The sequence below is a fragment of the Phalacrocorax aristotelis genome, chromosome 6 (genome assembly GCF_949628215.1).
Source record: "Phalacrocorax aristotelis chromosome 6, bGulAri2.1, whole genome shotgun sequence".
NCBI classification, from domain to species: Eukaryota; Metazoa; Chordata; class Aves; order Suliformes; family Phalacrocoracidae; genus Phalacrocorax; species Phalacrocorax aristotelis.
In genome coordinates, this window is record NC_134281.1 from 1,172,210 (window position 1) to 1,199,129 (window position 26,920).

Genomic DNA, 26,920 nt, shown 5'->3' on the forward strand with positions numbered 1-26,920 from the left:
GGAGTTACCAATTTAGGTGCTTGGCAGCAATTTTAAACAATTAAACTCAGACTATATATAGCATTAAACAACTGTATGGGATAAGGAGAACATGTTTTAGTCTCTAACGTGAGTGCAATATAAACTTCCTTTAAAGAGCAGTCTGTTGTTTGCATGCGCTCAGGCTCAGTGCTTGGGAAGTGCCGGGGCTGGAACAGGGAGGATGGGACCCGAGCAGGGAATTTGTGCCGCCTGGTTTTGTAGGCGGCATGGGCGTTTTAGAATTTTGAACAGCACGTCTGATCTGGAGGGAGAATTGTCCCAGCTCATCTTGTTCTAGTCTGTTTTTTACAAGATGAAAACAAGCATCTTTTCTAAAGATGTGCCATTTGTCGTCTCTCGGCTCAGCTCTGCAAGTGATGCAAGTGACAGCACGAATACGCTGGTGTGTAGGGGGGAGAGACAGACATCAGATTTATAGTTACATTATTTTTTTATTTGATTAGAAGCTGATGGCAAGCAGCCCTTTTAAAGGAATTTCGAACAGGGTCATGTTCTGATATTACCCTCCTGGGAGCTGCAGAGCCGTTAGTGTCCTGGAAGTTCTCATATAGCTGGTATTGTACTTTCTGTACTGGTTCCAGGCTGTAGCTTGCTGTTTGCTAGGTCTGTAGCGCAGGTCAGTCCTGCTGCTGGCAAGAGCTGGTCTCGGTTACTTCGAAGGTAGAGAGATGAGAAATACTGTTCCCACCCTCAGTTTGATCTCTTTAATTTTCATGCTTACAGGGAGACTTAAGCCGCGAAGCACAAGTTCACCGTTTCTTCCAGAAGTTGTAAACAATTCTGGATGTTTTTGTGTGTCTTGAAGGGCTCAGAAACTATTTGGACCGGGCCAGCTTTTGGTCTCGCTGGCAGCGGGACGGCCGGGCACTGAAGGAGCGAGCAGGGCAGCGAGCTGGGGCTGAGCTGCTTGTGCACAGCTGGGTCAGGTAGCACACCGCTGCAGGTGCACGGCTGAACTGCACGCTGCCATTTGTTGCTTACCCATCACAGGAAGAGTTTGGGGCCCGGGGTGAGAAGTACCCTTTGAGAGGGATGCCAGATTTAAACACAGAAAAAACCACTTAATTCCTCAGTTACCGTTTATCAAACTGACAGTAAAGGGGAGCATTTATTTTGCGTGATGTTAAAAGCTCCTGTGTTAACTCCGTGCACATGTGGTTTTATATGTGATCAGATGGTTGGAAATGCAGAATGTCCAAGTTCTTCTGTGGCATTTCAAAAATAAAGTATGGTTTTGGTGTTCAACTCCATTATTAAACAGGCAGAACCACCAGATGCCGTGCTTTTTGGAAAATAAAGTCAGTTACTAAGGACTATAAATACGAATTTAGCAGCCAAACGTTAGGCTCCTGCTTTTTGAAATCTTGGTCTCACTTAGCAGCTCTTGGCTTGGGTTCTGGGAGCAAGCGTACGAGAAAAGCGAGTTTGCAACCAACACTCTTTGCTTTTTCAGTTTGCTCCTTTAGCCATTTTAGGAACTTGACTAAGGCGGCCAAGTGCCTAAGTGATGTAGGTGCCAAGCGGCACCCCTTAGTTTGTGCCTAAGCTCTTCTGAGAGTAAACATAAATGCTTTCAGAAATTGTTTTCTAGCACTTCAGGGGGTCTCTGGGATGAGAACCAGCCCACACAGTTCAGGTTGTGTTTGACTTCAGCAACGACAGAAATTTAGGAAGGTTAAGTCTGCAAGAGCAGCACTTGTGTCAGAATTTCAATCGTGATACAGGTTATGTTAATCTTGGGTATTAATTAAACACCCTCAGAGCCCCTCCCGAGCTGCCCGGGGCAGGCGGAGGCGCGGAGCTGCCGCAGGTGTGGCGGCACACCGTCACCCGACGGCCGGGCGGGAGCGGAGCAGCTCTGAAGCAGAAGCGAGGAGCGGGCTGGCGGGAGCCGCCGCAGCTCCGGGTCGGGCCGGGAGGGCTGGCGGGGCCGCGATGCGCTGCTACCGTTGTGCCGCAGCGCGGGCGGCCCGAGGAGCAGGTGCCGGTTCGGCTGGGCGTGCGGAACCGAAGCGGCGCAGGACCGGCGGGTCTCTGGCTGTTAGTCCCTCCGCCTGCTGGGAGATACTCGGCTCACTTGATGCTGGTGGTGCAGTAGCGCCAGGTCCCTGTCTGCGTCGTTCATCCCTGGATCATCCCGGGATCCCTAGCTAAATGAAGAGTTTTGCGGTGTGTTACGGTGTAGTGCAGCTAGTCTGCCCCACAGGAAAGCTATTCCTGAGTTCTGGCTCAATTCCTATTTATAAAGGGTGAATTATTAAACTAGGACTTAACATGCAGCTGCGCATTTTCAGTGGTAGCAGTGAAGCTAAGGTCGCTATATAATACAAATAGCTGGCCTTCTGGGGAAGCACGGGTGCCACATTCCTGGATTTTGCTTAAACCAGTTTTGAACAGCTCTTATTCCTTCCCAGCCTGATAAGCTTCTTGTTCTCTGAACACTTTACTGTCTAGTGAAAGTGTTTGTTTTAGTAAATACCCACAGCTACCTCGTAGCACAGATGTGTAAAAGTAAATGTCAGAATAAACCACACAGGGTCCTGCATAGCTGTAGTCTTAGATAAAATACAAACACACACAGTTATGTCTGTTTATGTGCTTTTGAGGTGTCGAATAGAGTAGGTTGTAACTCATCTTTGGACTATGGGTTTTGGACATGAGCCTGCAGAGTTTTGCTTTGCCTTGGAAGGCAGTCCTTGGAGGTAAAAATAAGATTAACAGCAGATGTCATTATTTTATCTCCTGTTTAAAGATACATTATAAAATGGAAAATCTTTATAAAAGACATGCCTGTGCACAACAGAAGCACTCTAGTACGCTACAGCAAGATTCAAATATGATTTGAAAAGACTACATTTTGCCATTGATCTAATACAAAGGAAAGGAGAGCAGCTGCTGGCAAGCGCCGCACGCCTTGCTGCGTGGTGCCGTGGCCCCCAGCTCCCCACCTCGCCTCCGGCTCCCGAGCCTCGGGCTCTGCTCGGCCACTGCAGGCCGGAGCGGTTCCCCCGCCCCGGGCAGCGCCCGCCAAGCGCTGGCGTAAAGCCGTGCTCTTCGGACTTGCCCGTAACTGGGGTCTGAGTTTTTGCTGTTGGAGAGCTAATGCCAGTGTGTGTGTCTCTGATTTAAATTCACGGGGGTTTCGTTCAGTGCCGTTACATCTCTTTATTTAACAGCGCCTGTTTTAGTGATCCCTTTCTTGTATTTTCAAACAGTTGCAGAGGTTGTTAAAGAGCTGGAAGAGACCGAGAAGATTCGCGTTCAGCTTGAATGTAATAAAACCAGTGGAAATGTAAGCTAATTGTCTTTGTTCTCAGAGGGGTGGCTAGGAGAAATTGCAGAGTGGGCACTGAACGTGTTTGCCTCTCACTTAATGTATGGGAGTTCCCAGATTCCCAGGTTGCATGTTGGAATTCACATACAATTGACGTGATTTTCTCAATCCGCCCATTTGTCAGGGGCAGTTCTTTGTGTACTGCTGATGTTTCTGTCCCCAAACCATTTAAGTAGGAGCATTTTTATTTTTTTATTGTAATAACAATTCTTGAGAAATGTTCCCCGTGGTCATATTGGAGGATTTTGACCCTCTGTGGCAGTGTGGGGAATATTTTCCTTCCTAGAATTCTCTAGGATTTAGCTAGCGAATTCCTTGCTCCCGTATCAGCAGTAGTGCCTCTTCTTTTCCCATGACATACGATACTTTTGTGAATTTTGGAGCATGTTTGTTGCACAGTATTAGGAAATATTTTATGGTCCACACATGCTGGGTGTTATATGGGGTGCCTTGGCTTAGTCCTGTTGACTTTGTGAAAGCAAAGCGTGTATATGTACTTTAAATATATATTTCTGTCTGCGGATGAGGGGGCAAGGGCTGGTGGGGCAAAATGGACAGCTGATCCTTCTTCCAGTTTTACGTCTCTAGTTTTGAAGTATGCAGCTTTATCATCTTTTTGTTTCTGTAAATAAACTTTTGTGTGATTTCTGTAGAGCTTGACCTTCACAAAGGACCAGACAGAGGAAGAAATAGATGAGATCCACACTGATTATCGTAAGTAATACGCAAGTTTCACTTCATTTTGCTTCTAAATTCACCTTTTTCTTTGTACTAAAATATACACACAAAAGTGAGTTTGTGTAAATTTACTCATTCTATACCTTACTTTTCTAGGTTTGCTGTCCAGTGCAGAGTGACATTAACTGACAAGCAATGTAGCCACAGCAGTTTATATTTAATAAGGCATTTCTAAAATACTTTATGGCCGCATATTTCCTCAACTGTGTGCTTTTTACACTTATACAGTTGTCAGAGTGGCCCTTACTGCTAAAAAGTGTGCCTTAACTGAGCCAAAAATGCTTTTCCATATTTTATTTGTATGCTGTGATTCTCAAATCACCCAGGGTTTCACAGTGCTGCTCACATTCGCTCCCTTCCCTATACCCCTCTGCACAAGCGCGTTCCTGTCTCCTCCCTGCGTCCTTTCCTGCTTTCCCTTCCTGTCCCGCCCTGTGATTTTGAAGCGATCCTTTAGAAGGAATACCCTGCTCCTTTGGTCGCCCTCTGCCCCTCCATCCTGTGCAGGCAGCTGCGGTTCAGCGCAAACTGCGTGATTTTATTTTTTTTTTCTGGTTCTGTAGTTGCTGCTTGTGTCACTCCGTTTGCACTGAGTCCCCTCTGTTTGTGCAAGAGACCAGTGCCCATGTGGGTGTTAAACCTGCTTCTGCCCTGGCATAACAGCAGCGTTTGTTTCAGAGAGTATAACTGGAATTTAAGGGAATGAAGAGAAGAGACAAAAAAATAAGTATCACAGGGAGAGCTATAGGTCAATGATACAATTGGGGGGGGGGGGTTGTTTTTTTTTTTGCTTGTGGGTTTTGTTTTAGTTTTTTGGTTGGATTTTTTCCCCCCCAACAGAGAACCTGTTCCTGCTAAACTTGACGCCGGGAAAGCGCAGTATTTTAAACTGTGTTTCTTTTTACTGCGTGCTTAAACTTGAGAACGGCATTTCCTCTCTCTGTGGAACCATCTAACCATCGTTATGGTTAGTTTAGAAGCAAGCGCTTTGTGAGAGTGAAAGGCTGTAGGACTTGCATCCTGGTGTAGTAATTTAGCACAGAAATGGCTAATGTAACCTGACTTTTACAGATTATTTCCTGACCCTTCTTTGTGTGTTGGTACACAAAGCGTGATTTTGGACATAGGTCCCTAGTGGTGTTTTATTATTCACAAATTCTTTCCCGTTGTTTCTCTGCTCATTTCACTTCACCTGCACTCTGCTTGCACGCTCAGACATGAGAGCTAGCCGTGTAACGCTAAAACAATACTCAATGAACATTAAACTTCTGCTTTCAGCCATGGAGGAGCAAAGCAGCGAAGGGACAACTTGTTCTGACTATACTTAAGGGTGTATTTAAATCTGTGGTATGGTCATATTTTCTGTGTTTCCTTGTGTTGCTTCAGGCGTATAAATTATTCCATAATGCAGCTAGATTTAGCCTTGTTGATTTTAGTTGGGTTTCTGTGAAGGCTAAATAAGGGCCTAAATCTGTTGCAAGTTTTTCCCTTGCTTTTTGTTGCTGTTCCCGAGAATATATATTTTTAAGTGTACATGCACTGTTTGTGGCTTTGAATCTTAAGTGTTCTCTGATTCCAAGTAACTGGTTAATAATTACTGTCTTGCCATGCAGAAATCTCTAGCCATGCGATGTGTGTGTGTGTGGGAAGTAAAATAATAAGTATTAACCCCAAACAGTGTATTTTCCCCCATGAAGCTTTAGTAGCTCTACAGAACAAATCCAAAGCTCAGTGACTTCAGGAGGGCCCCCAGAGCAGAGCAGACATGTCGTAACTAGCCATTAGCAAGCACCCCGCTTGTTCGAGCGGCCGGGGAAGGTGAGTCTGAGCACCAGCTTGCCGAGGGAGGTGCCCGAGCTCACAGTCAGCGCGAGCGCGTTCACCCCGATCCTTCTCTCTGCAGATGGCAGCATTTGGGGCGGCAGGGCTGGCGTGGGGTACCCAGGAGCGAACCCAGGGGACGTGCCCGCGCGGCCCTTTGTAGGGCGGTGCTGTCGCCAGAGGTCTGATCCTATGCTAGAAACCCACTTACCTCCCTTTTTTTTAACCTTTGGGTGTGCGCAGATTCCTTGTAAAGCTGCATCCCTGTTTGCGTTCGGGTGCGACCAGTTGTGTTGCGTGACTGGGGTGTGGAAGCAGCCCCCCGGTTCTGCACCAGGCTGCTGCGCGCCGCCGGCGCCCGCGGGGGGCTGGCGTTGCCGGCCCTTCCTTTTACGTTCCTGATCTGTTGTGCACGTTTTAGGACAAGAATATATCAAGTGCCATCTTAGTTTTCCCCAAACAGGCATTTTATTGAGTTTCTGTTGTTAAAAGGATATGGTTTCAAAATTATCAAGACCACCAAGTGAATAAATTAACCTCAGGCAGGTTAACTGAACATTTAAAAGCCTTAAAAAAAAAAAAAAAGAGAGGGGAAAAAAAGATTAAACCATATGTTCCAATTAAAATATTTTTCTAAAATTAATAAAAGATGTTGACCAAAGAGGTAAATGTTAACTAGTGTCAGCAAATTATTTCTCATAAAAGCAATAGGGAAGAAATCATAAGGAGGAAGAAAGAATTGTACATTAAAATTAGAGGACAGTTAGACATTAGAAGAACATTTATCAAATGCCTTTTTTCCACTGTAGCACAGATGGACTTTAAAAAGCTTTATTATACAATGAAGGGGTTTTTTTCCTTTTAATTTACAACATTTGCAACCTCCGTCCCTAATTCACAGCTGAATTAATGAACTAATTAATTCTGGCTTAAGTTCTGAGTAAAAAAACCCAACGATATACTACTTGCTCTGTATTTCCACATGAAACACGCAACACAGTGGCGCTACATAGCAGCCCTGTTGAAAAGCAAGATAAAACAGCTGTGATAAAACCCTTTTGCAATGGAATACGCCGTCCCCTGCTGCAGCTTCCGCCTGCTACCGGGCTCTCAGTGACACCCACAAGCCGGCGTGAATCCCGTCCTGCTTTTTTCATAGTCAGGCCTCTAGTTAAGAAGTGGAAAAAAATCTACAGGAAAGGAAATACCTTTGTTCTAAAAACTTTTATTCTGTTGCTCTTTCTTTTATAAATCTTTTAATTTGCAGCATTATTCAGAGGCTTACTGATTTGTGTCTTGTGTTTTAGATATTTGTAATTGTATCTGTGGCTTAATTATAGGAATGCCTGTAGTTGTATGAAATGTGCGTGGTGTGTCGTTGCAGCGCAGCGGTGATTTACGGTGCGTCCAAATAGCGCCTTGCTTCGCCAGGACGTTCCGTTTTTACTTAGAAAGCTTTGTAGTTACATCATAAAACAAACCAACAAAAAAATAGCAATACTGGAAAAACTGAAGTGCCAAAGCAATTACGTAACGAATGTGCAGTGGCTCGAACACAAGCATCTGGGACAAGAGCTTTCTTTTTATTAAAGGAGTTGTTGACCTTATGTGGCGTTTTCAGCTACACAGGGAGAAGGGAGACGGTTTTATATCAGTTTCCTTCTGAGGGGCAGAACCTGGCGTGATTTTATCGTGGCTTTTCCCCGCTCCCGTCGCCGCAGGGTGGCGTAGGTCCCCGCGTGGGCTGCCAGCTCCTGCTGTCGGCAGGGGAGGGAGCGTGGTGGTCCCCCGCTCCCGGCGAGGGTGGGTCGGAACGCACCGCGGCTGGGAGCTGGGGGTTTGTTGCGTGTCGGGCCTCTGGAGTCCCCACGAGCTGGCCATCCGGGCGCCACTGGGAGAGGCTGCGCAGAGCCCCGAGGACGGGTTGTGTGTGCTTCGCCTTCTCCTGCCGTTACAAACGGTCGCTTTGCCCCAGGGGCGTTTCGGGTGTACGTCGGGCCTTCCTGCCTCTGACACGGAAACCCGTTTGAGTGCTTTTTCCATACGCTAAAAATTAGGCGAAAGGTTTTAGCTGAAATGCTTTATTTGTCTCAAAAGGACAAATCTGTTTCTCAGGGTGACTGTTTGTTGAAACTCCTTCCAAGCAAAGGAAATTCATGTTTGCTGCCTCTGCTCTAACACGTCAATATAAAGCCATGCGTATGTACGGAGGCTTTGGTGCTGTACTAGCTGTAGGTAGCTGTAGTCACACACACTGTTTTAGCAGAAGTTGGTGTGTTCTGTAGGGAAAACAATGTGTTCCCGTCATGCCCAGCGAGGGTTAGGTAATCCGCATCGTCTGCCTGATGAGACCGGGTGTTCTCCCAGCTTCTGAGTAAAGAATTTGGCGTATCTGGATTAAAAAAACAACATTGCTTTGACTGGAGACCAGAGGATTGCTTAAAACATCCTAAGTGATTGAAAGTGTAGAGAGCATGCCAAAGAGCCATTCACTGTGGTTTAGAGGGTCTGGGTCAAAACGGTGTAATAAGCACGACACAAAGGCGTTCGACATTGCTTTGCTGCAGAAACAGGGAGAGACCCAAAGCAACTGTAAAGCAATTCACAGAGCAGTCGCGAGATTTTACCCTTTCCCTCTAGCAGAGTGCTCCTTGCAGGACTGCCTAAAACTAAACCATATGGCTAAGAGCATCGTCCAGATGCTCCATGAACTCTGACGGGCTTGGTGCCGTGACTACGGTATTTAAGGTTGTCCAAGTGGTAACTGCAATACTTAAGTTTAGGAATAAAAAAGTTAATATAAAGAAGAAACAAACACGGTGGTTCTGTGCAAAAATGAAGTTCCCACCTGTGCAAGTGTTCTTGACGACCGGGTAATTCTGTAAAAGCATAGACACAGATCTGGATCATTAATAGAATGTGGAACATATCGAGTGATGAGTTGGCTTTCATTTGCTGGAGCAACTATATTTTTAATTTCGTATTTTGTGTTTATTTCGGTTCACATCCTTTTCACTTTCTGTGACGTGCCTTGAGAGTCCTGTGGCAATGATCAGGAATGCACTGTTATATTTCAGGAAACAAGCACAGAAGCGAATTTAAATTTTTGGTGGATCAAGTAAATAATCGGTGGAAGAAAAGTGGTAAGAGGAAAACAGAAAGTGCTCAAAACGAAGAAGTCACTGTCAAAGAAATGCCGGCGGCCACAGGTTAGTAATGTTGTTTAATATAGTCCCCATCTTTGACCCACAGGAATAAGTGGGGGGTTTCCCAAAGAAATGTTCTTGCCTCCCACTGTTCTTCTTATATAGGCCTTAAGGGGAAAAATAAGCACAGAAAATCAAACAGACCCTAAAAAGATTGACTGCCATTGATTTTAGTGTGACACGTAAGCACAACCCATAATAAATATGATTTGTCTGATTTTAGTGGGGTTGTGTACAGACGTGCTTTATTTAGGTGCATATTTTAATTAGCTGGTTGAAATGGGATCTAATCCAGATCTGCTGAAGTTAAGAGTGGGCATGTGACAATCTGCATCTTTGAAATGAAGGTGATGGTGGGCGTTGCTTGCTGGATTTCAGCTTTTCTGTGTCATTAATGTGATGGGGAGTCGGAAATTGGGAACTGCAAAGACGTTTGTGTGGACTGGAACAAGTATTTATTTGTCCTGGGGTTGAAGCAATAAAACACTTCGGCTTCTTTTAGACTGTTTACACAGTATGTTGCCTCTCTCTTTTTAACTTGCTTCATTTTGTGTTTGGGTACTTCAGCACCGTGAATAGTGGGAATGCGCAGCTGCAGTTACTGGGGTGTTTATGAGCTAGGAACAACACCCAGCACGTTTGCAATCCTCACCACCCACAACACCAAAGAAATACCCACAGGTGCTTTTAACTTGTTCCCTATAGGCTTGTTCGGTCTCATTTGGTTTATGTTACTGGCTGCTTTGGCAGCGTACATGTACCTTTGAGTGAGTGGTTTAGAAGAGCGTTCCTTGGCCGAATGTGTCTTGTGGAGTTATAGCCTATTCAAGATACTGAATTTTGGTGAGAATTCCATTGACCAGAATTGGGTGCGCTGTTGCCTGTATCCTTGGGAAAATACAGCAGTTTAGTTTGCATCAGCTCTCGCAAATCCCTGCTCTCCTGAGTTGGGCTGAACTAATCTTCGGCTGTCTCCTGTGCTGTCTCCTCTAGCAGAGCTCTCAAGAATAAAAATAAATGAAAATACCAATATAATAGTATGAATTTTATCCTTATCGTTTCATGCAGACCCTGGTGCAGTGCATAATCCTTTCCATGTGAAGGGTAAAAATCGAAGAATCTGGAGGATAAAGTTTATCTTGTTTGACATAATTTGCAGCGATGTTCCTCTTCTATAGCAGAGACAGAAGCAGCGTGTTATTACATAATGGGATCACAGACTTTAAAATATTAATTTCTAGCTATGCTGTGTGGACAGATCGGCTACTGTGAATCACTGGGATTCTGCCCTCCGTGTAAGGTTTTCCTTTGGGCGCTGGGCCGCAGACTTTGAGAAGCTGAAGGAAAGCCATACGGTTTTTCCAAAACAGTGCGCGGGTAGAAGATGACTCGTATCAGGTGCATCAACCTGCATCGCGTTGACTCAAGTACGCGGTACCACCCCGTCGGGTTCTGACAAACCTGTGAAATATTCATCACGCTTTTTGTGCACTGAGCGTTCGATAAGAAATTTCAGTTTCTAGTTTAGGCCAAACATCTGCACCTGTTGGACTGTTTGTAAACCATTTAAAAAAACAAAACAAAAAGATTTATGGGTGAAGGAAGAAATGCCTAAAGCCTGTTTCCTCAGCGTTATTCACAGCAATTACCTCTTTATTAAAGTGGAAATTATAACATGTGGAAGGAAGAGGGCCAGCAGCGGTCTGATGACTTGCCATTTGAAAGCATAACTGCTGAGAAGAGCACACGCTTTGTATGCATTCCTCACCCACTTGATTCAGATTCTCATGGAAGTAGTGGAATTGTAGAGAACTAAAGCATACCTTCCCCCCCACAAATCCCTCACGTCTCCCATTGCCCTCTGCTGTAGTATTGGTTGATGTAACTTAAACCTCTCTGAAAATCACCCTCTGGTTTTGGTGATGTTTTAATCATCCCTTCCTGATTTACATTGTCTTGTTTTGCATCTTCAAACTTAAAAACGTTCGATATCCCGTCTTTATAAGTTTTAAGCACAGCTTTTTGCTTTGCCTAAGGGGAAGCGCCATTAGAATGTGATAAACGTTTGTGATACACCTCTTCTGGGCTGTGTTATTGCGCTGGGCCGTTGCTATTTTGACCTGTTAATTTCAGAGTTATGTTTCATTAGTTGGACAGCTGACTCACTCTAATCTGCTGGTTGTTTTCAACAGACAAAAATATGCTCCTGGTATTTAATTATACATTTTAGTGGCAGGGAAAGGGCAAACTGTAGTGGAATTAAAAGATTGTATAGCTCTTGCACACTCTAATTACAGTTCTGTTTGGCCATTTCTGTCAAAATAATTTCTCTAGGGGTAAAAAAGTCAAAGTGGTTTGAGCAGGAATACAGCTTGGTTCATGAGGGGGGACAGAACACTTCTGTGAGTGGCCCTCGTAACGATTATTAATTAAATGAGTCTCAGTATGGTTTTAAAGTCCCCCGCAACTTTCTCGTTAAATAACTCGCTTAAATCTTTCTGGATATGGCGTAAGAGCAATTTATCTTTACATACCGTATTTGCTAGTCTGTATTTGCTTTCTCTTTGGAGAGGTAGAAGGTATCTTTTCCGAGACCTATTTGTCTTTTCATAGATGAAAACTCTTGACATGAAAATAATGGAATGGTTTTACAATTTGCCTGATTTGTGTTGTCTAGAAGTTATTTTTTCCTATTAAAAATGGAAATGTCAGTTATCTAGATTGACATTGTCTCTCTTGGATGCATAAGGAAATAAGTTGTATGCTTCTCATTGAAAATAAGCCTATTAACTTGATCTGTAAATCTGTAAAGCTATCAAGCTGTTTCATGCAGTGGATGAAGTGCGTTGGTAGCAAGAAGCAGAGAGAACAGGGCGGTCCCGTTAAGTGTTTGCTAATTTCTGAAATAAAGGTTCATCTTATGAAATGTGACAAATATCCTTACCCTTTAGTCCTGGCCTTGTTGTGTTTGAAACTTATACCAATGAAATCTTTCTGTATCAGTCTCTGGTTCTTAGAGGGTGGGTTTTTTTTTTTACTATGCAGGAAAAGAAATTAAACCTTTGAAACTGTGGGAGTTTTGGGAAGCAAGCAAGTGGGAATGAGGCACTGGTATTTAAGTATTTATAACATCATTTTTTCTTAAAAATCTATCTCCAGGCTGCAAAAATTTAAACAATGCTATTTTGCTTTGTCATTCTTGCTAATCTCTGCCTTTCTTCTTGGTAGAAAGTAGGGAAGAGCATCACCCAGCTGTTGTCCTTGGAGAAGACCAGATACTCAAAACAGAAACTCCTGATGGCAAAAGTGAATCTCCTTCCCTGAAGGAAGGCCAGAGATCGGTGTCTCCTGCGCTTTCACTGTCACCTGAATCAACAAGCAGGTCAGTGGAGGACAGTCTGTTCTCCCTGGTTTGTACTCGATTAGACCAAACATGGAAAAACTTTGCTGGTAACCTCGAGCAATATATGTATCCTGCTTCACAGGAGGGATTCCTAAGCTGTGGTTACCGATCTGTTCTCCTCCATGTTTCTGGCTGTTCAGTTGCTTGAGGGATGGAGCTGAAATACATTCAGCATTCCCTTAGTAGTTCTGTAATGACTTGATGGAGGAATGATAGTGTAAATGTTCCTTTTGACACAGAAACAGTGAGTGGAACATCTGTGGAACCAGAAGTTTTGGTGTTTCTCTTCTGCTGCGTCAGCTTCCCTTCTGTTTGAGCTTTTAGAGAGGTCCAAAAATTGATATAGCCTGTGTCTTTTAATAGCTCTTTAGGTTGAGTATTGCTGTAGGAAATAGAGTTTAAATGACCCATTATTTGCAGTCAGTGGTAGAATTCCACTGAACCTTGGAGTCCTGACAGCCACTCACTTTTCTTTCTTCATGCATTTAGCCTTATTTGAAATTGCCTTATTTGGCTTCAGAAAATGAAGGATCAAGGAATGCTTTATAAATAATGTAAAATTTTATGCTTTTTATAGTTCAGTGATAATTTTATTGGAGACCCAGCTGTTATTGCTGATAAGATCTATCTAGTTTTTGAAGGTAGTGTTTGTGTCTGTTTAAGATATTTGCTTTCTGGATCATAATTTGCTATCTACTACCGCATTGATTGTCAAAGATGACAACAGCAAATACTTCGATAAACATCCTTTTGCAATCCTGGTTGCTGTGTCCCCAGTTTCTGGAGGAAAGGGGGAAAAGCCATTGAAAACAAATACTGAATAACGCGTTTTGATATGTGTCTAAAATTATGAAAGCTAATCTTAATAATCTTGCTATCTTATTGGTAACAGAAATGAGAGGACAAGGCACGCTTTGCAGGTCTGCGTTACTAGGAAGAAACAGTTTCCTATGTTTAGGAGTGGGAGATAATCAGAGGAAGTACCTGAAGGTCAGCAGCTCAGCTAGGAGTAACGGTTCTTAATTTCCCACCCGTTACACCCATAGCGTGTACATCTTCCTCCTTGTTCTGCCAATATTAAGAATAATATAGTGCTTGGCTTCATCATCATTTATTAAAAGAACAAATAGTTGCTGAAAAGTTAAGCAGAAAGAAATTTTTCTAAATTCATTTTGGTTCACAAAGAGATTTTAGAAGTCAGCATGGGCATTAAAGATGTTGCCTTTCAGAGAGGTAAATATTAAATGGTGAATGAAAGCCTAGGGAGACATAGGAAAGAGAAGATCAACTTGGGGGATTAGAGAGCATCAAATATTAAATGCCTATTTCATATGATCAGGTTTTTCTGCCTGTTTCCATTTAGTTGAGCTAAATGGGAGCATATAGTAAATATTTGTCTGTAAACTGCAACATGCTGGCTGGGCAGATCACTTCTATGGAGACAGAAAGTGTCTTTGTTGCTAATTCAAAATATCATTATGTTTTTGTTTGGCTTCAAACTTGCATTATGTACCAATAAAGGACATTCCTCTCCCAGTGGCCTTTCCTCTCTTTAGTGTATGTGCCTTTCTGCCTGGATTGTTACTGTAGAATTGATAAACATAGCATATAATTGTATTTGCTGTTTAATGTGTAGGAAAGCTATTAAGATTACTGATATACTAGCTTTATCTAAGTTTCTCAGCATGTCATGCGCATGGTGATAGTTTTTCCTTCCCTGTGATGCAGGTAACTGTTACCGTGGTAATTTCTTCCCTTTTAAAATATGGTCCAGTGCCTTGGACTCATAAAGAGACTTGCACAGTGTAATACTGGATACTTGAGTGCCTTATTTTCAGGTCTGTGGTCTTCAGAGCAGAATCCACAGCTCTCGGTAGGACACACTGAATCACAGGGGCTGGGTGAGACCCTCTGGAGACCATCTGGTCCGACCCCGCGCAGAGCAGGGTCAGCGGGAGCAGGCTACGCAGGACCTTGCCTATTTGGGTTTTACTAAACCCAGAACTTGGGTTTTAGTATCTCCAGGGGTGGAGACTCCATACCCTCTCTAGGCAACCTTCTGCAGTGTCTGACCACCCCCTGCAAAGGCTTTTTATTCTGTTTTCGAAGGAATTCCCTGTGTTTCAGTTTGTGCCTGTTGTCTCTTGTTCTGTCCCTGGATACCACTGAGGACGGACTGTTGTCTTCGCTTCCCCCATCAGGTATTGCTAAGCACGGGTAGGATCCCCGTGAGCCTTCTCTTCTGAAGGCTAAACAGTCCCAGCTCTCTCAGCCTCTCCTCTTAAATCTTAGAAGAATTCAGAACTAAGAAGAATTGAGGGCTTCAGAATTAGCTTTGTGTGAAGCAGCATGCCCAGCGTGAGTCATAAGGGCCCCGCAGCTCGGCGTGCCTTTGGAGTCTGCCCTTGGCAGCGCGCAGGTGCCTGGCTTAGCAGTGTTGCCTTGTGGGTCACAGCCAGAGCCCGTGGATTTTAAGTGCTGAAGCCCTTTCAGAAATAGACTGGGAACTAAGCCCTAAAGTGGAGGGGGAGAGGTGCCCCCTAAAAGGCCCTCGCAGGCTTGCGCTGTTCTGGGTTGTGACTTTGTGAAGCTGTCCCACTCAGGGTCTGTACTGAAAGATGAAATGGGCCGGGGAAAACGGCTCTTGAGCGCTCGCTTAGAAGGGAAGAAACTGGCCCCGTGGCTTTGTTCCAGAGACTGGTTTTATGCACCTGGAGTCTCAGCTTTCTCGTTGGTGGCTTGGGCCGTGGCTGCTCTGCTGCTGACGGGCAGTTCTGGGGAAGCGGGTGGCAGCAGGAGCCCGACGTTTGCTCTGCGCCGCGGCGGCGGGCAGGATCCCGGGCAGGAGCTCTCCCCCAGGGCTAATGCAAGGCCGACTCTTGCGGGTCTGTGCGTGGAGTCACGTTCAGCAGGTACGCAGGTAGACGGAGCTGCTTCGTCCTCACCGTGCCTGCTGTTGTGGTTGCCCTAGAGCTCTGATGGTTATTTTAGTTCTACAAAATAAATGCCTTCAGCTTGGCACTTCGTCCAGACTTTAAACAGGGTGTTCCTGTTCTTCCCTATTTTACTTTTTTTCTTTAATTGCAAATTAACCTTTTGCATTAAGGACCTTGGAAAACTTGGAATTTTAATCTTACAGAGTGGGTTCTTGGGAGGTAGAAAGGGCTTGTATTATCACATCCAAGGTATCATTAAATCTCTCTTTCGCTGCCAGTTTGGTGTGCGAATGACGTTATGAATGATTCTCCCCGTGGCTTTTGGCATCAAAGTTAAACTTTTATTCTTTACCTTTTTCTGCCTGCAGGCTTGTGTATATCAACTTAAAGTCTGGATGAAAGTGTGTGAGAAAGTCTGCTGAAGGGTATTAGCATGTGGCAGCTACTAACGATGTGAATGTGCTTTCATGAGCCGTGCCGGCAGATTTTATTGGAAAGTGTGCATTTGTTTGCCTTATGTCTGGCTCAAGGCAGAGTTGTTTATTCCTTCTTTTTATGTGTTCACTCTCTCCAAATGAAATATTTCCATAGACTTCTTGAATCAAACACAGAATCTCTCAGTTGTACAGCCCAGTGGGTATGCATCACAGATATTTGGACCTTCTTTTTAAAAAAAAAACAAAAACCCCAAACATGCTTAATAGCTCCCTGTGGTTTACTCTTAAATTCAGCTCCTGTGGAACAGGAACAGAATTACTGGAGTCTGCACAGAACAGTTTTTTCAGAATCTCTCTGGGATTTTCTCTTTACTTTCCTACTTTGTGCACATCCCCTTCTTTGTATGTGTGGTGTGTTTTTTATTTATTTTTCTTTAAATGTAGGGCAGTTTGTTTAACCCTAAAAGCTAGCTACTGCACTGGTCAAGAAGTCCAACAAAGTGGTGGGTGGGTTTGGATTTTGGGGTTTTGTTTGCTTGTTTGTTCCCCTCCCACCATTATATTGTGTATTAAACTCAACTGCCTGGCTGCTGGGCTCTGAGGCGTGCCGCAGGGCTTTACACACTGTGGAGTCTCATCCATTACATCCAAACCCCTGGTTTTATACTCAACTCAAAAAGAGGTGAAAACGGCGGTAATAATACAGTGAAAGCTTGGCCAAAGTGACACGTGGTGCCCTGTGATGTGTGGGAAGCCCCTCTTGTGTGACCACAGTGTTCCTCGAGCCAAACTGAACCCTTCTGAAGAACACTCTGCCACGCTTTAATGTGTTTTCTGGGAAACCAGTGAGGGTTGCAGGGGTCGCCCCTCTCCAAATACTGATGGGGGGGAACGCTTATGAAAAACAATTAAATGTGCTTTTCGTCTTTACTCTTCCTGTTCCTGATAGCCGCTCTGAAAACGCAGCAGGTCTGATGTCCCAGTCAACACCCAGGGCTTGGTTTGGCCCTTTGACACGTGTCAGGTCCTGCCGCGTTTACAGACCAGCTTTGGACTGCAGGTTTCTTGCCTCCCTCTCTTGGTTTGCCAGGAATCAGGTAGGTATAAAAGTGCCAGGTGCATGCTGAACTGTGGCTCTACTCCCAGTATGCGGCTTACGCATTTCTGGTAATTTAAATGGATCTGGATTACGGCAAGATTTTCAGAGACTGTAAAAAACAGGTATAGTCATATAAACTGCATGAAAGCGATGTATTTTGTCACTCTCTGGTTACTGTGGGGTTAATGTTTTGTTAAGCATAGTGAAATAAATCTAGCGCAAATCAAAAAAATTAATTAGATTTCAAGGGTTTAAGTAGCATTGTGCTATTGTACTGAGTCATGATTTTCTGAGGCTTGCATTTTGTTTCTGATAATAAGAGGATATCCTTTGACAAGGGTCAATGTTTTCATATTGAAATGTCAAAACTTGAAGTATGTTTGGAAGTCCAAATCTGCGTGCTGTGTTTTTTATGAAGCGAGCACTTCTAAATGGAGGGCTGATGTTATGCTGCATTAAAAGAAAATTAGGATTTGAGCAGCATATGTAATATAACAAAATAATCTTGAGGGTGGAGAGTTGAAATGTTTGCTCTGTAAAAAGATGCTGCAAGTAAATTAATGATTTTTACATTTTCTCCTTCATAAGAACATCTGCCTTTTGCTAAAGGAGCAGTTGGTCAATATTAGAAATTCATACATTGTACAAGACTCACTGATGCCCTGATGTTATTCAAATTATGATGCTTTAATTGAGGAAAATAAAAATTTTAGACCTGCTGTAAAAAAAGAAATAGGTCATGCATGGAGATTATAGCATTGACCCAAACATGTTCGGCCTTTTCATAAATTGGCGATCCCACCAAGAGAGCAAAATGTGCATAAACACAAAAACAAATGCTCCGGGGAGACCTCACGGCAGCCTTCCAGGACCAGGAGGAGGCCTACGAGAGAGCTGGAGAGGGGCTTTTTACAAGGGCGTGTAGTGACAGGGCACGGGGTGATGGCTTTAAACTGAAAGAGGGTAGGTTTAGATTAGATATAAGGAAGCAATTCTTCACTCTGATGGTGGTGGGGCGCTGGCACGGGTTGCCCAGAGAAGCTGTGGGTGCCCCATCCCCGGCTGTGTCGAGGACCAGGTTGGACGGGGCTTTGAGCAACCTCATCTAGTGGAAGGTGCCCTTGTCCATGGCAGGGGTTTGGAACTATGTGATCTTTCAGGTCCCTTCCAACCCAAACCGTTCTGTGATTCTATGGAAGTGGTTGTATATGGCATGTATCCAGAAGGACATCGGTCCCTAGTCAGGAGCCATGGGGTTTGGACACCTTTGAGTCCTGAAAATGGAAGTGATGGTGTAGCAGCACTCTCCAGTGCTTTAGCCTGCGTGATGTCCCAACTGTTGCCAGGCTCCCAAGGAAAGCAGTTAAGATAGGTCCAGCAGATCTTTTCCTTTTCTGAAGGCAGAGCCTCAAAGGCATGCTCTGAAGCAGAGAGGAGGCCGCTGAAAGCCTGGAAAGAGTCAAGGAAAACAGTGAAATGGTTGAACCTGTGTAAGGTTTAGTATAAAAAAGAGCCCTCCGTGGGGAGTCCTGGAGAAGGACCGAGGCTGCCAAACCTGCTGTTGTCCAAAGACAGGAGGGTGAAGCCATGCTCGGTGGTGCCAGGGGTGCCTGGTTTGAAGAGCGGGTGCTGGGAAGCCAGGGAAGACTTTGTGGCAAACAGTTAGTCTTGGATGTTACACGGGACTTACGGCCACTCCAGCAGCAAGCTCGTAGTATTTATCATGGGCAGGGCAAAGTGGAAGCAGGGGGTTGCAAGGTGGAGAAAACTATTTTCCCTCATTTCTTGTGACTTCAAATGACATTGGTAAAACGAGACAGCCTGTAGCTCATTTCTCATGCCAGCACTTGGGGGAAAAAAAATGCCCAATGCACGTGCCAGAGCTGAGTACATAATGCACAGCAAGATGGACTGATTAAAGGGCACTGGCTGTTCATCATGAAGCCAAGAAGGAACTTAATCTGTCTTAAAATAAACAAATTCGAAGGGACATTTGCTCCTTTCATTTTTAGAGCGAGACATGTTATTTACCATTATGTCAGATCTTTTCTCGCTATTTTGAGGTGGTGTGTTTCTCTTTAAAAAAAAAAAAAAAAAAAGAAAGAAAGAAAAAGAAAACTAAAAAAAGGCAGGGAGGGAAGTCAAATCCAAATGATGGTCAAGAAAGGAATAGTTTACTCTCAGCTGATTTATTGGTAAGTGCCCAGAAGAAAGTAATCCTGCAGAAAAGTGAGGCAGAGTTGGGGAATCGCCCGAGTCATTGGAGCTGCACTTGGCTCATCCTGGAGACACAAATAAGGCCAGGAAATGACCTCTTCACACCCCGTCACCTTGTCGGTCAGCCTGGGGCCTCTTGAGCAGTTCAGTTTCAGAACTTTAATGGTTTTGCTATAAATTTTACCTCTCTGGAACTGATATGTAAAATCTCAGGGTAGAATAATGACCTTTATTAAAGAAAAGGACAGAAAACCTCTTGTGGGAAATTCTTTGATTTGGAGTCTGAATAAAGTGTGACGATGTGTTTTGCTTTGTCTGGCCCCAGGGCAGGTAGGTATCTGTGGGGTATTGAAAAGGCAGAAAATACTGAAGAAATGGACAAAAGTCTTCTAAATTCTGTGACCTCTTTGCCCCCCTAGGTCAAAATTTATAGAAACAACATATATAATGAGGCAGCTGTTTATTTTTTATTTAATTAATTTTCTTCAGTTTAAGTGAATTCATTCAATGATAAGAAAAGCTTAGGAGTTTTCTTCAGGGGAGGGGGGAAGAATAATTTTTAAATGTTAATTCAGTTGGTGGTCAAAACTTCTTTGCTTAGTTGGAAATTTGTTTTATAATTGTTTTTCAACTGTCTGGCATTTTTAAGGAATTTTTAAAATTTCCAAACAGTGGTGGGTTTTTTTCCCCGGCTTGTGGCAAAAAAGAGGTATATAATTACTTCAACTCAAACTCAAGCAATTGCTCGGTCTTTGTAAAAGAAATTGATGTTTGGTGGAGCCTGGATGCAGAGAACTAGTTCATGGTGTGACTGCCTTGGAACAACGGATTGTTTGAAGAAATTCTGAAACAAGGGGCTTTTTAGCTACCGCTGAAGCCGACAGCCCAGCAGCTTGGTTCTGTACGGTTACGCGCGTACTCCCTCGGTCTCTCAGCACGGTTACAGCGTAGGAGCTGGTGTGGTTCGCCGGGGGCTCCGATTGCGCCGGAGCCGACAGCCCGCTCGCTCCTACACGTACAGCCCAAGGCGGTAACTCACCCTCGTGCGCCTTGTGCTCAGTTTTAAAGTAACGTGGTAGGCATAGGCTGCGAATTACACGTGCGGATCATGACCTCGCATTATTGTTCTGAGCGTTAGCCAAATTTTTTCACTTTTATTGTTTTGCTTGTGACAACTACAGTTGGTGATAAATGACAATAATGCTACGTTTTTCAAGGCAAGGAAGTACATTGTGTTCAGGCATCAAACCTGTTCTTTTTCTATTTTAGGGGACTAAAAGCACACAAATAGCCCCTTGTCCCTCCCCCCCTTTTTTTATTTTTTTGAATGTAACTGGAACATTGGGGTAGGATTTAGAACTATGTCAATAACTCATTTCTTGGGCATCCAGTTTGTGTACCGAAAATGAGGTTTTGACAGACTTTTAATTTTAAGAGTAAAAAAAAAAAAAAAGCTGGACTTCAAAACTCAAAACTTTCAAAACGCGCATTTCCGCTGGCTGCCTGAAACAGGTGTACCCAGAGGGCTCTCTGAACCATCGGCTGTGCCCAAATCGTTTCTGTCACTAACAATTTCAGTGCTAAGGTTTTCTCTTTGATGTTGATTATTTCTTTTTGTTACACTCAAAATGTAAGCTTACACCTAAGCCTTGAGTTTTGAGGTTGAAAGCACCTTTACTCTTTGAAACGTTGTACTTTACCCACTGAGGTATCTTGCAAATTCTCTCCAGAGAAATTGTCTGGTGCCTGTGAATATAAAAATATTGTAGGTACCAACAAGCAGATACGAACAGAGAGAATTGTCTTGTGTGTTAAATAATGAAAATGAGACCCAGTAATAACTCTGAAAATTATGTGAGGCAGAGCCAGAACTTTCTGGGCTGTGCTGTTGGTTGGAGGGGCTTCTCGTTGCCAGTGCTGTGTGGAAGGGTCTGTCTCATTTACGGATTCTGCTGCCTTTGCTAAGCAGAGCCCTATTTTGCTAAAATAATTTACGGTCTGTTTTGTGTTCCCCTTCAGCTCCAGTTCAGACATTTTGAGAGATCTGCAAGAGCCTGAGACATGTTCAGCATCCTCTGACAAGTAAGTAAAACACCTGGGTGGAAAAGTCCTTGTGACTGGTCTAGGTCAGTAGTTTCCAGTTTGTGGAGTCCTATGCATTTTCTGCAGGAGAGGTAAATGTCTCTAAAAAGTCAGGTTCTTGGTGGATCTCCGCAACTGTGTGAGATACAATTTAGTCAGTGGTTTTTGACCCTTGGAAAATAATACCTGGGTGCTCCAAAGATCCACAGGTGACTTGTTGAAAAATCATTGTTTTAAGGTATATTTGATTATGAATATATATTTGAAAAAAAAAAAAGAAAAAATAATGAGGGAACTTATTTTTATGGAAAATTAAGAGAATCTGATTTTCTATTGTATTTGAAGCTACATTGTTGTCAGACTCACACTTCTGTCAAGCTGAATGTGTTGGAGTTGCAGCATTTGTTTTGATTTACTTCTCTTCGAAAAGAGAAGAGCACTTTCTTGTTTTTAAAATCGTATCGTCTTATTTCTTAAAACTGAAAATCTCCTTCTCTTATATAGTGATAATGTTTGAAATTTGGGTCTAGCCGTGCAAGGTGTTGTACAAAGAAATACAGGAATCCTTGGAGAGTTTCTTAGAAGTGACCCAATGAAACACGTGAAGATGGAGAGGAAATACAGGGATATACGGGGGCATTGAAGGTGTGCAATTATAGTCAAATTTGGAGTAGAGTAGTGTTAGATCAGAGGAAAAGCTTTGTGGTTATTATACAAATAAACAGGAAGGAAGACTGCTGGAGTCTGCCAAAGTAGTGAAACTGGCTTGATCTGGGATCTCTCTTCAAATGCCATGTCCACTTTGGTAGTTGATCTTAGGGGCACGATGAGAACCAGAGTGCATTTAATTCTTAGTCTGCTTTTTAAAGAGTATTTATGATGCATTTGGGTCTATTTTCCATTACATACATACGTGACAGCTCTTTAAATTTGTGATTAATGACAGAAGTAACATTTGAAACTCTCCCTAAAATGTGCGTTTAGATAATCTAATGGATTCTAAGGAGCTTTAATGGAAGCACTGGTAAGACCTTGATTACAGTGGCGTCAGAGGTCAATGGGGAGTGCACCCCTCGAAAAACAGAAAGTAATCATAAAGCCTTTCTTGTAGATGTAGGCATCACCTTGGGAAGGTGAGCAGTGTTTACTGGAAGGACACTCACAAGTGCACTTTATTTTGTAGTGCCTGCAAGTGACTCGTTGAGATGGGCAGTAAAGCAAAAAATACTTGGTTGTACGTACTGCAGATGCTAGTCTCTGTCCCCTGGTGATGGTCGTCTGCTGCTGCTGCCATGTATCAAAGAGTAAGCAGGCACAGCTATCTTTCACAGATGTTTTTAGCTCTGCTACAAGATTTATGCAAGACCCTGATAAACAGGGGTCAGGGACTGTGAGATCAGGGGTCTTCTAAAGCCCTTGGTAACCACCTCATTGTGTAAATATCAATTACCTGTGAAGTATTGTATCTCAGCTGGCTCTTTCTTAGTGCATTGCATTGCTAGGAATTGGGGTCCTGAATAAAAGCCAATCTGTAAAGTTTTGTGGCTCTCAACTCAAAACAGGAAAGGTGGAACTCCGGCTGCGGAGCTGGAGGGCTCAGAGCGAGGGAGCCAGCCAGCAGCCTGCAGCTCCCCGCGTTGTCTTGATTAGATGCTCGAGGCATGAAAACGCACAGCGAGAGATGGAGAACATGGGTGTCTATCCCTTTGAGTGCATCCTCTCCTGTTTGGGGAGTAGTGAAAGACCTGAGCGAAGAAGCCAAGACAACGGAGAGCTGCCCCTGCCGGCTGCGCGAGGGCAGCTCTCGTGTGTGGGCGTCTCTGGCCTTGGCAGCGCGCACATGCTGCTGCCACCATGGTGCCTCTGGCTGACGTGGTGGGAAACCAGGGCCGGGGGTATGGTAGCTGGACAGAAGTGAGGAGATGAGGACATAAGAAGTTAACAGGAATTTCCTGATTTCCTCTTGGTTGCAGCTGGGAGGTTACTGGATGTGTGGAGCTTGGTCGCGTCCATTCTCATTGGTGGTTGCAAATGCTTCTGAGCTCATTTTTGTCTCTTGTAGTCTGCTACAGCTTTGAGGCTACGTCTAGATTGCGGGACAGGTGCTTTTTGCCGTGTTTCCTGTGGTCCTGGCTCCTTGCTCGTCGCGACTGTGTGAGCTCCTGCTGAGGAGGATCGTGCTGCAGCTCCTTGCGACCCTGGCCAGGGCTGCTCGTAGCTGGGACGTGCGCCAGGAGTGAGCGGTGTGGCTCCTTCTATGGGACTGGCAGACGTTTGTCTGGCAGAGAATGGACGGCATTGGTGTTCCTGGCTATCCTGCTGAATATTTTTCATTTTTTTTAATAAATTCTTTACCTTCATCACACTTCTGTACCTGTCCTGAGGTAGGGTATTGATTGTGTATATTTTTCTGAAATTATAATTCTATCTATGCTGTTTGTCTCCTTGACTATCTGTTTGAATGGGAAAAATCCACCTGGTCAGGTCTCAAGGCATTTTGATAAAATCAATTGGGACAAAATACCACATCAGTGTTGTAGTATTAACACACCTGCTTCATTTTTTGAGAAGATTAGATTTAGGAAGAACAATAGTGAACTCAAACTGTAACGGGAATTCCAGGTGCTTCCTTTGCCAGGACTGGGTTTACCCAAGAGGGCTGGAAACCCTGGGCGTAGAGGAGGCGGCTTTCAGGAGAAGGTCTGTCGGAGGACTGGATTCCTGCTTGTGCCTGCAGGTGGGGAGGGTCAAGGACACATGTTTCTGGTTATGCGGAAGAGTGGCATGTGGCGTACACTGCCAGAAGCCCTTGCGTTGGCTAGCCTTAGGAGGAGGAACTTGGCACGGAGAACTTGTCTGTCCCGCAGCATCCGCTGCGTGGAGAGGCAGTTCGCGAGGCTGGCAGCAGAGCACACTGTGAACGTCTGTGTTCCCACGGCTGGCGTGACAAGCATCCCGCTCTGTCTGTGACAAACCGGGACTTCGTGGCAACCCAAAGACATCTGGTTGGAACTGCTTCGAGTTTTTCAAACCGTACCTGCTAAGATTACTTCACCTGACGGGAGTGAAGACAAGGGTGTCCGATGCTGGTTGGCGTGATGGGCTCACGGGCTTTTGCTTTACAAGCCAATGATCTTTACCAGGATGCAAACATTGGCATAAAAATGTACCCAAACAGTTCAGCTTCCAAGTATGTATGGTGACTGCTCCGGCGTGGTGGTGGCAGATGGGGCTGGGAATTGTACCCCGTGGATGCTGTGGCGCTCTGTGCTGTTGGGGCTCTGCCAGTCTGTGCGAGGGCTCAGGAGGAGGCCAAGAGAGAACAGCCACGGAGTGAATTGTTCTGCAGCAGCACCAGCGGGAGGAATGGCAACAAGAGGTGTATATTTTTGAAACAAACTTGCACTGAATGGTAGAACTGTAATTGATTATCGTGGGGAACTGTGTACTGCCTCAGTATTTGCTATAATAATTCATTGCAGCCTCTTTCACTGAGGGAAAACTTAGGTTTTGATGAGTCTGTGCTTCCTGTAGGAGGGTATTTAACATACTTCTGATGATATTTTAATTGTCTGTGTAATGCCTGGAGTATGTGGCTTCTATTTATTACATCTAGCTTTAATTTTGTGGGTAGTAGCTAATATACCACACATGTTAAAAATATCCAGTTTAAAAGTATTTTTGAGGAATATTGTAAAGGTGTGTGGCCAGGCTACCAGTCATATTTGGAGACTGCTGCCTCCAGACTTGCAGATGGTGGACTATAGTTTCTTTATCAGCAGTCAGTGACTTGCAATTAATTTTGGTGATGGTACAATCAAATTACTGTATATTCTTTTTTGTACTCCCTGAACTCCATTCTGGAGGTGCCAGTTGGCAGAATTTTCTGCAGTGCAGGAGGTAATATGCTATGCCTTAAGGGCCTGGCATCTGTTGCTTGAGCTGGAAAAACACGTCCCTTAGTGGAAGAAGAAATAGGAATGTCAGTAATTAAAACAGTACTGAGGGGCTTGGAGGGAAATAGTGAATAGCAAATTAGATGAGCCCTAAACATTCCTTCTCTGTCCTGACTATTTAATTGTGTTTGAAGTAATTTACCCGATCACAAGAGTTACTTCTTAGCAGTTTCTGTCAACCTATGGCAGGGTATTTCAAGCTAGACCTCCACAATTCACTAGTAAGCAAGCAATGCAATTCTTCCCAAACTGTAGCGGTGCGCCAACTGCATCTGATGAAAAGATCTCAAATAAACAAATAAATTACAAGAACCCACCCTTTTTTCACAGCCTAGTCTATATGTAACTTTGGCTTGTTATAGCCAAATAACATCTCTGGCCAAGTGCAGCAATTAATTTTAGGCAAAGAAACATTAAGCGTTTAATGTCTTTTTAGCTTTGTGTAGTACAGTTTTCGGAGAACAACCCTCGAGTTGTTTTGTCAGGCCGTCTTGCCATCGGTGAGTGCTTGGCAGACCGTTGGAAGTTGTTTCACTCCCCGATTCCCTTGCCGCTGCGGCCGCTGGGAGCGGTGCCTCCGGCAGTGGGGGGCCGGGGAGGTCGTCTTGGCTGTGGGAAACCCCGTGTTGAGGCCGTGGCCGTCGGGTGCCCGGTGGGCGCAGGTGAGAGGCTCCAGCCTTGGAGATCTGCTGCTGCTCCGTGCCCAGGGGCTAGCAAAGCGCCCTGGGACGGGAAGAGCAAAGGTGGGCGATCCACCGCGTCGGACAAGTTGTCTGTCCAGCTCGGGATCCTTCAGTCATCAGTGGCCAGAGCCTGGTCTCTGGAGAGGGGTTGGCGTATCACGTCCATGTTCCATGTCTTAGCCTGTCCCTAAGGAGCATGCTGCTTGGGCGTCTTCACCAGAGGCTCACAGCGACCTAACCACCAAGGTTAATTACCCCGTGCTCTGTCATACCCCCGCACAGTTGGATGGAGACAGGTGAATTCTCCCTGACCTAGGACAGAAGACACAGCCCACGTACAAGAGTTGGGTACAATGGGTACAAAGAGCAACAGTTCCCTTGGGTTTGGTTGAAAATAGCTACTTTAGAACTTAATTTAAAGGAAAAGAGTAATTTGGATCATGGCACTCGTAAAACATTTGTGTATCCATCCGTTTGCGAATGCTTCTGTCAGTTAGCCTGTGTGTTGTAGTTTGGCGTGGGACTGCCTTCGGCCGTGCGTTACCGTACTGAGAGGATCCGCAAACCTCAGCCTTAGCATTTGCACTGAATTTAAATAATGCAAAATTGTGAACCGTGGCAGAGAAAAAGGTGACAGACAGAGAGGGGTTTTGTTAATGTCTAATTTCACTAACTTTTAAAACCGTAGCTACTTTTAGGTTGAAATGAGTGGTGCTCTCCACTGAATGGATGCAGGGGCTGGAAATCAGGGAGCGGAGGGTGCAGCTGGGAGGGAAAGGCCTTCGCCGTCGGACTCCGTGCGTTGCAGAAGTCACGCGTGTAAGGTTCGTAGGGCTGAGGACTGGGGAGGGGTGGGTAGGGCTGTGCATCTGTGTTTAATCCCATTGCTGTCTCCAGAGGCACAGACTAATTAGCGCTGGGGTTCGCGCTCATCTTCCCATGGTCCATGTTCTCGTAGGTGCCAGA

General features: G+C 44.5%; 1 protein-coding gene across 5 annotated transcripts in view; it reads left to right on the forward strand.

Moving 5' to 3' along the window:
- Positions 1-26,920, forward strand: part of RAD18 (RAD18 E3 ubiquitin protein ligase) — a 49,606-nt gene that overhangs the window by 21,182 nt on the left and 1,504 nt on the right. For 2 of the 5 annotated variants that reach the window (XM_075095581.1, XM_075095582.1), the window contains exons 8-12: positions 3,258-3,334; positions 4,030-4,090; positions 9,013-9,144; positions 12,370-12,523; positions 21,253-21,315. In XM_075095581.1, the coding sequence (XP_074951682.1) occupies positions 3,258-3,334; positions 4,030-4,090; positions 9,013-9,144; positions 12,370-12,523; positions 21,253-21,315 (487 nt within the window). Of the gene's footprint in view, positions 1-3,257; positions 3,335-4,029; positions 4,091-9,012; positions 9,145-10,209; positions 12,084-12,369; positions 12,524-21,252; positions 21,316-26,920 lie in introns of those variants that run through there. The other 3 variants (XM_075095583.1, XM_075095585.1, XM_075095586.1) reach the window with 3 other exon arrangements.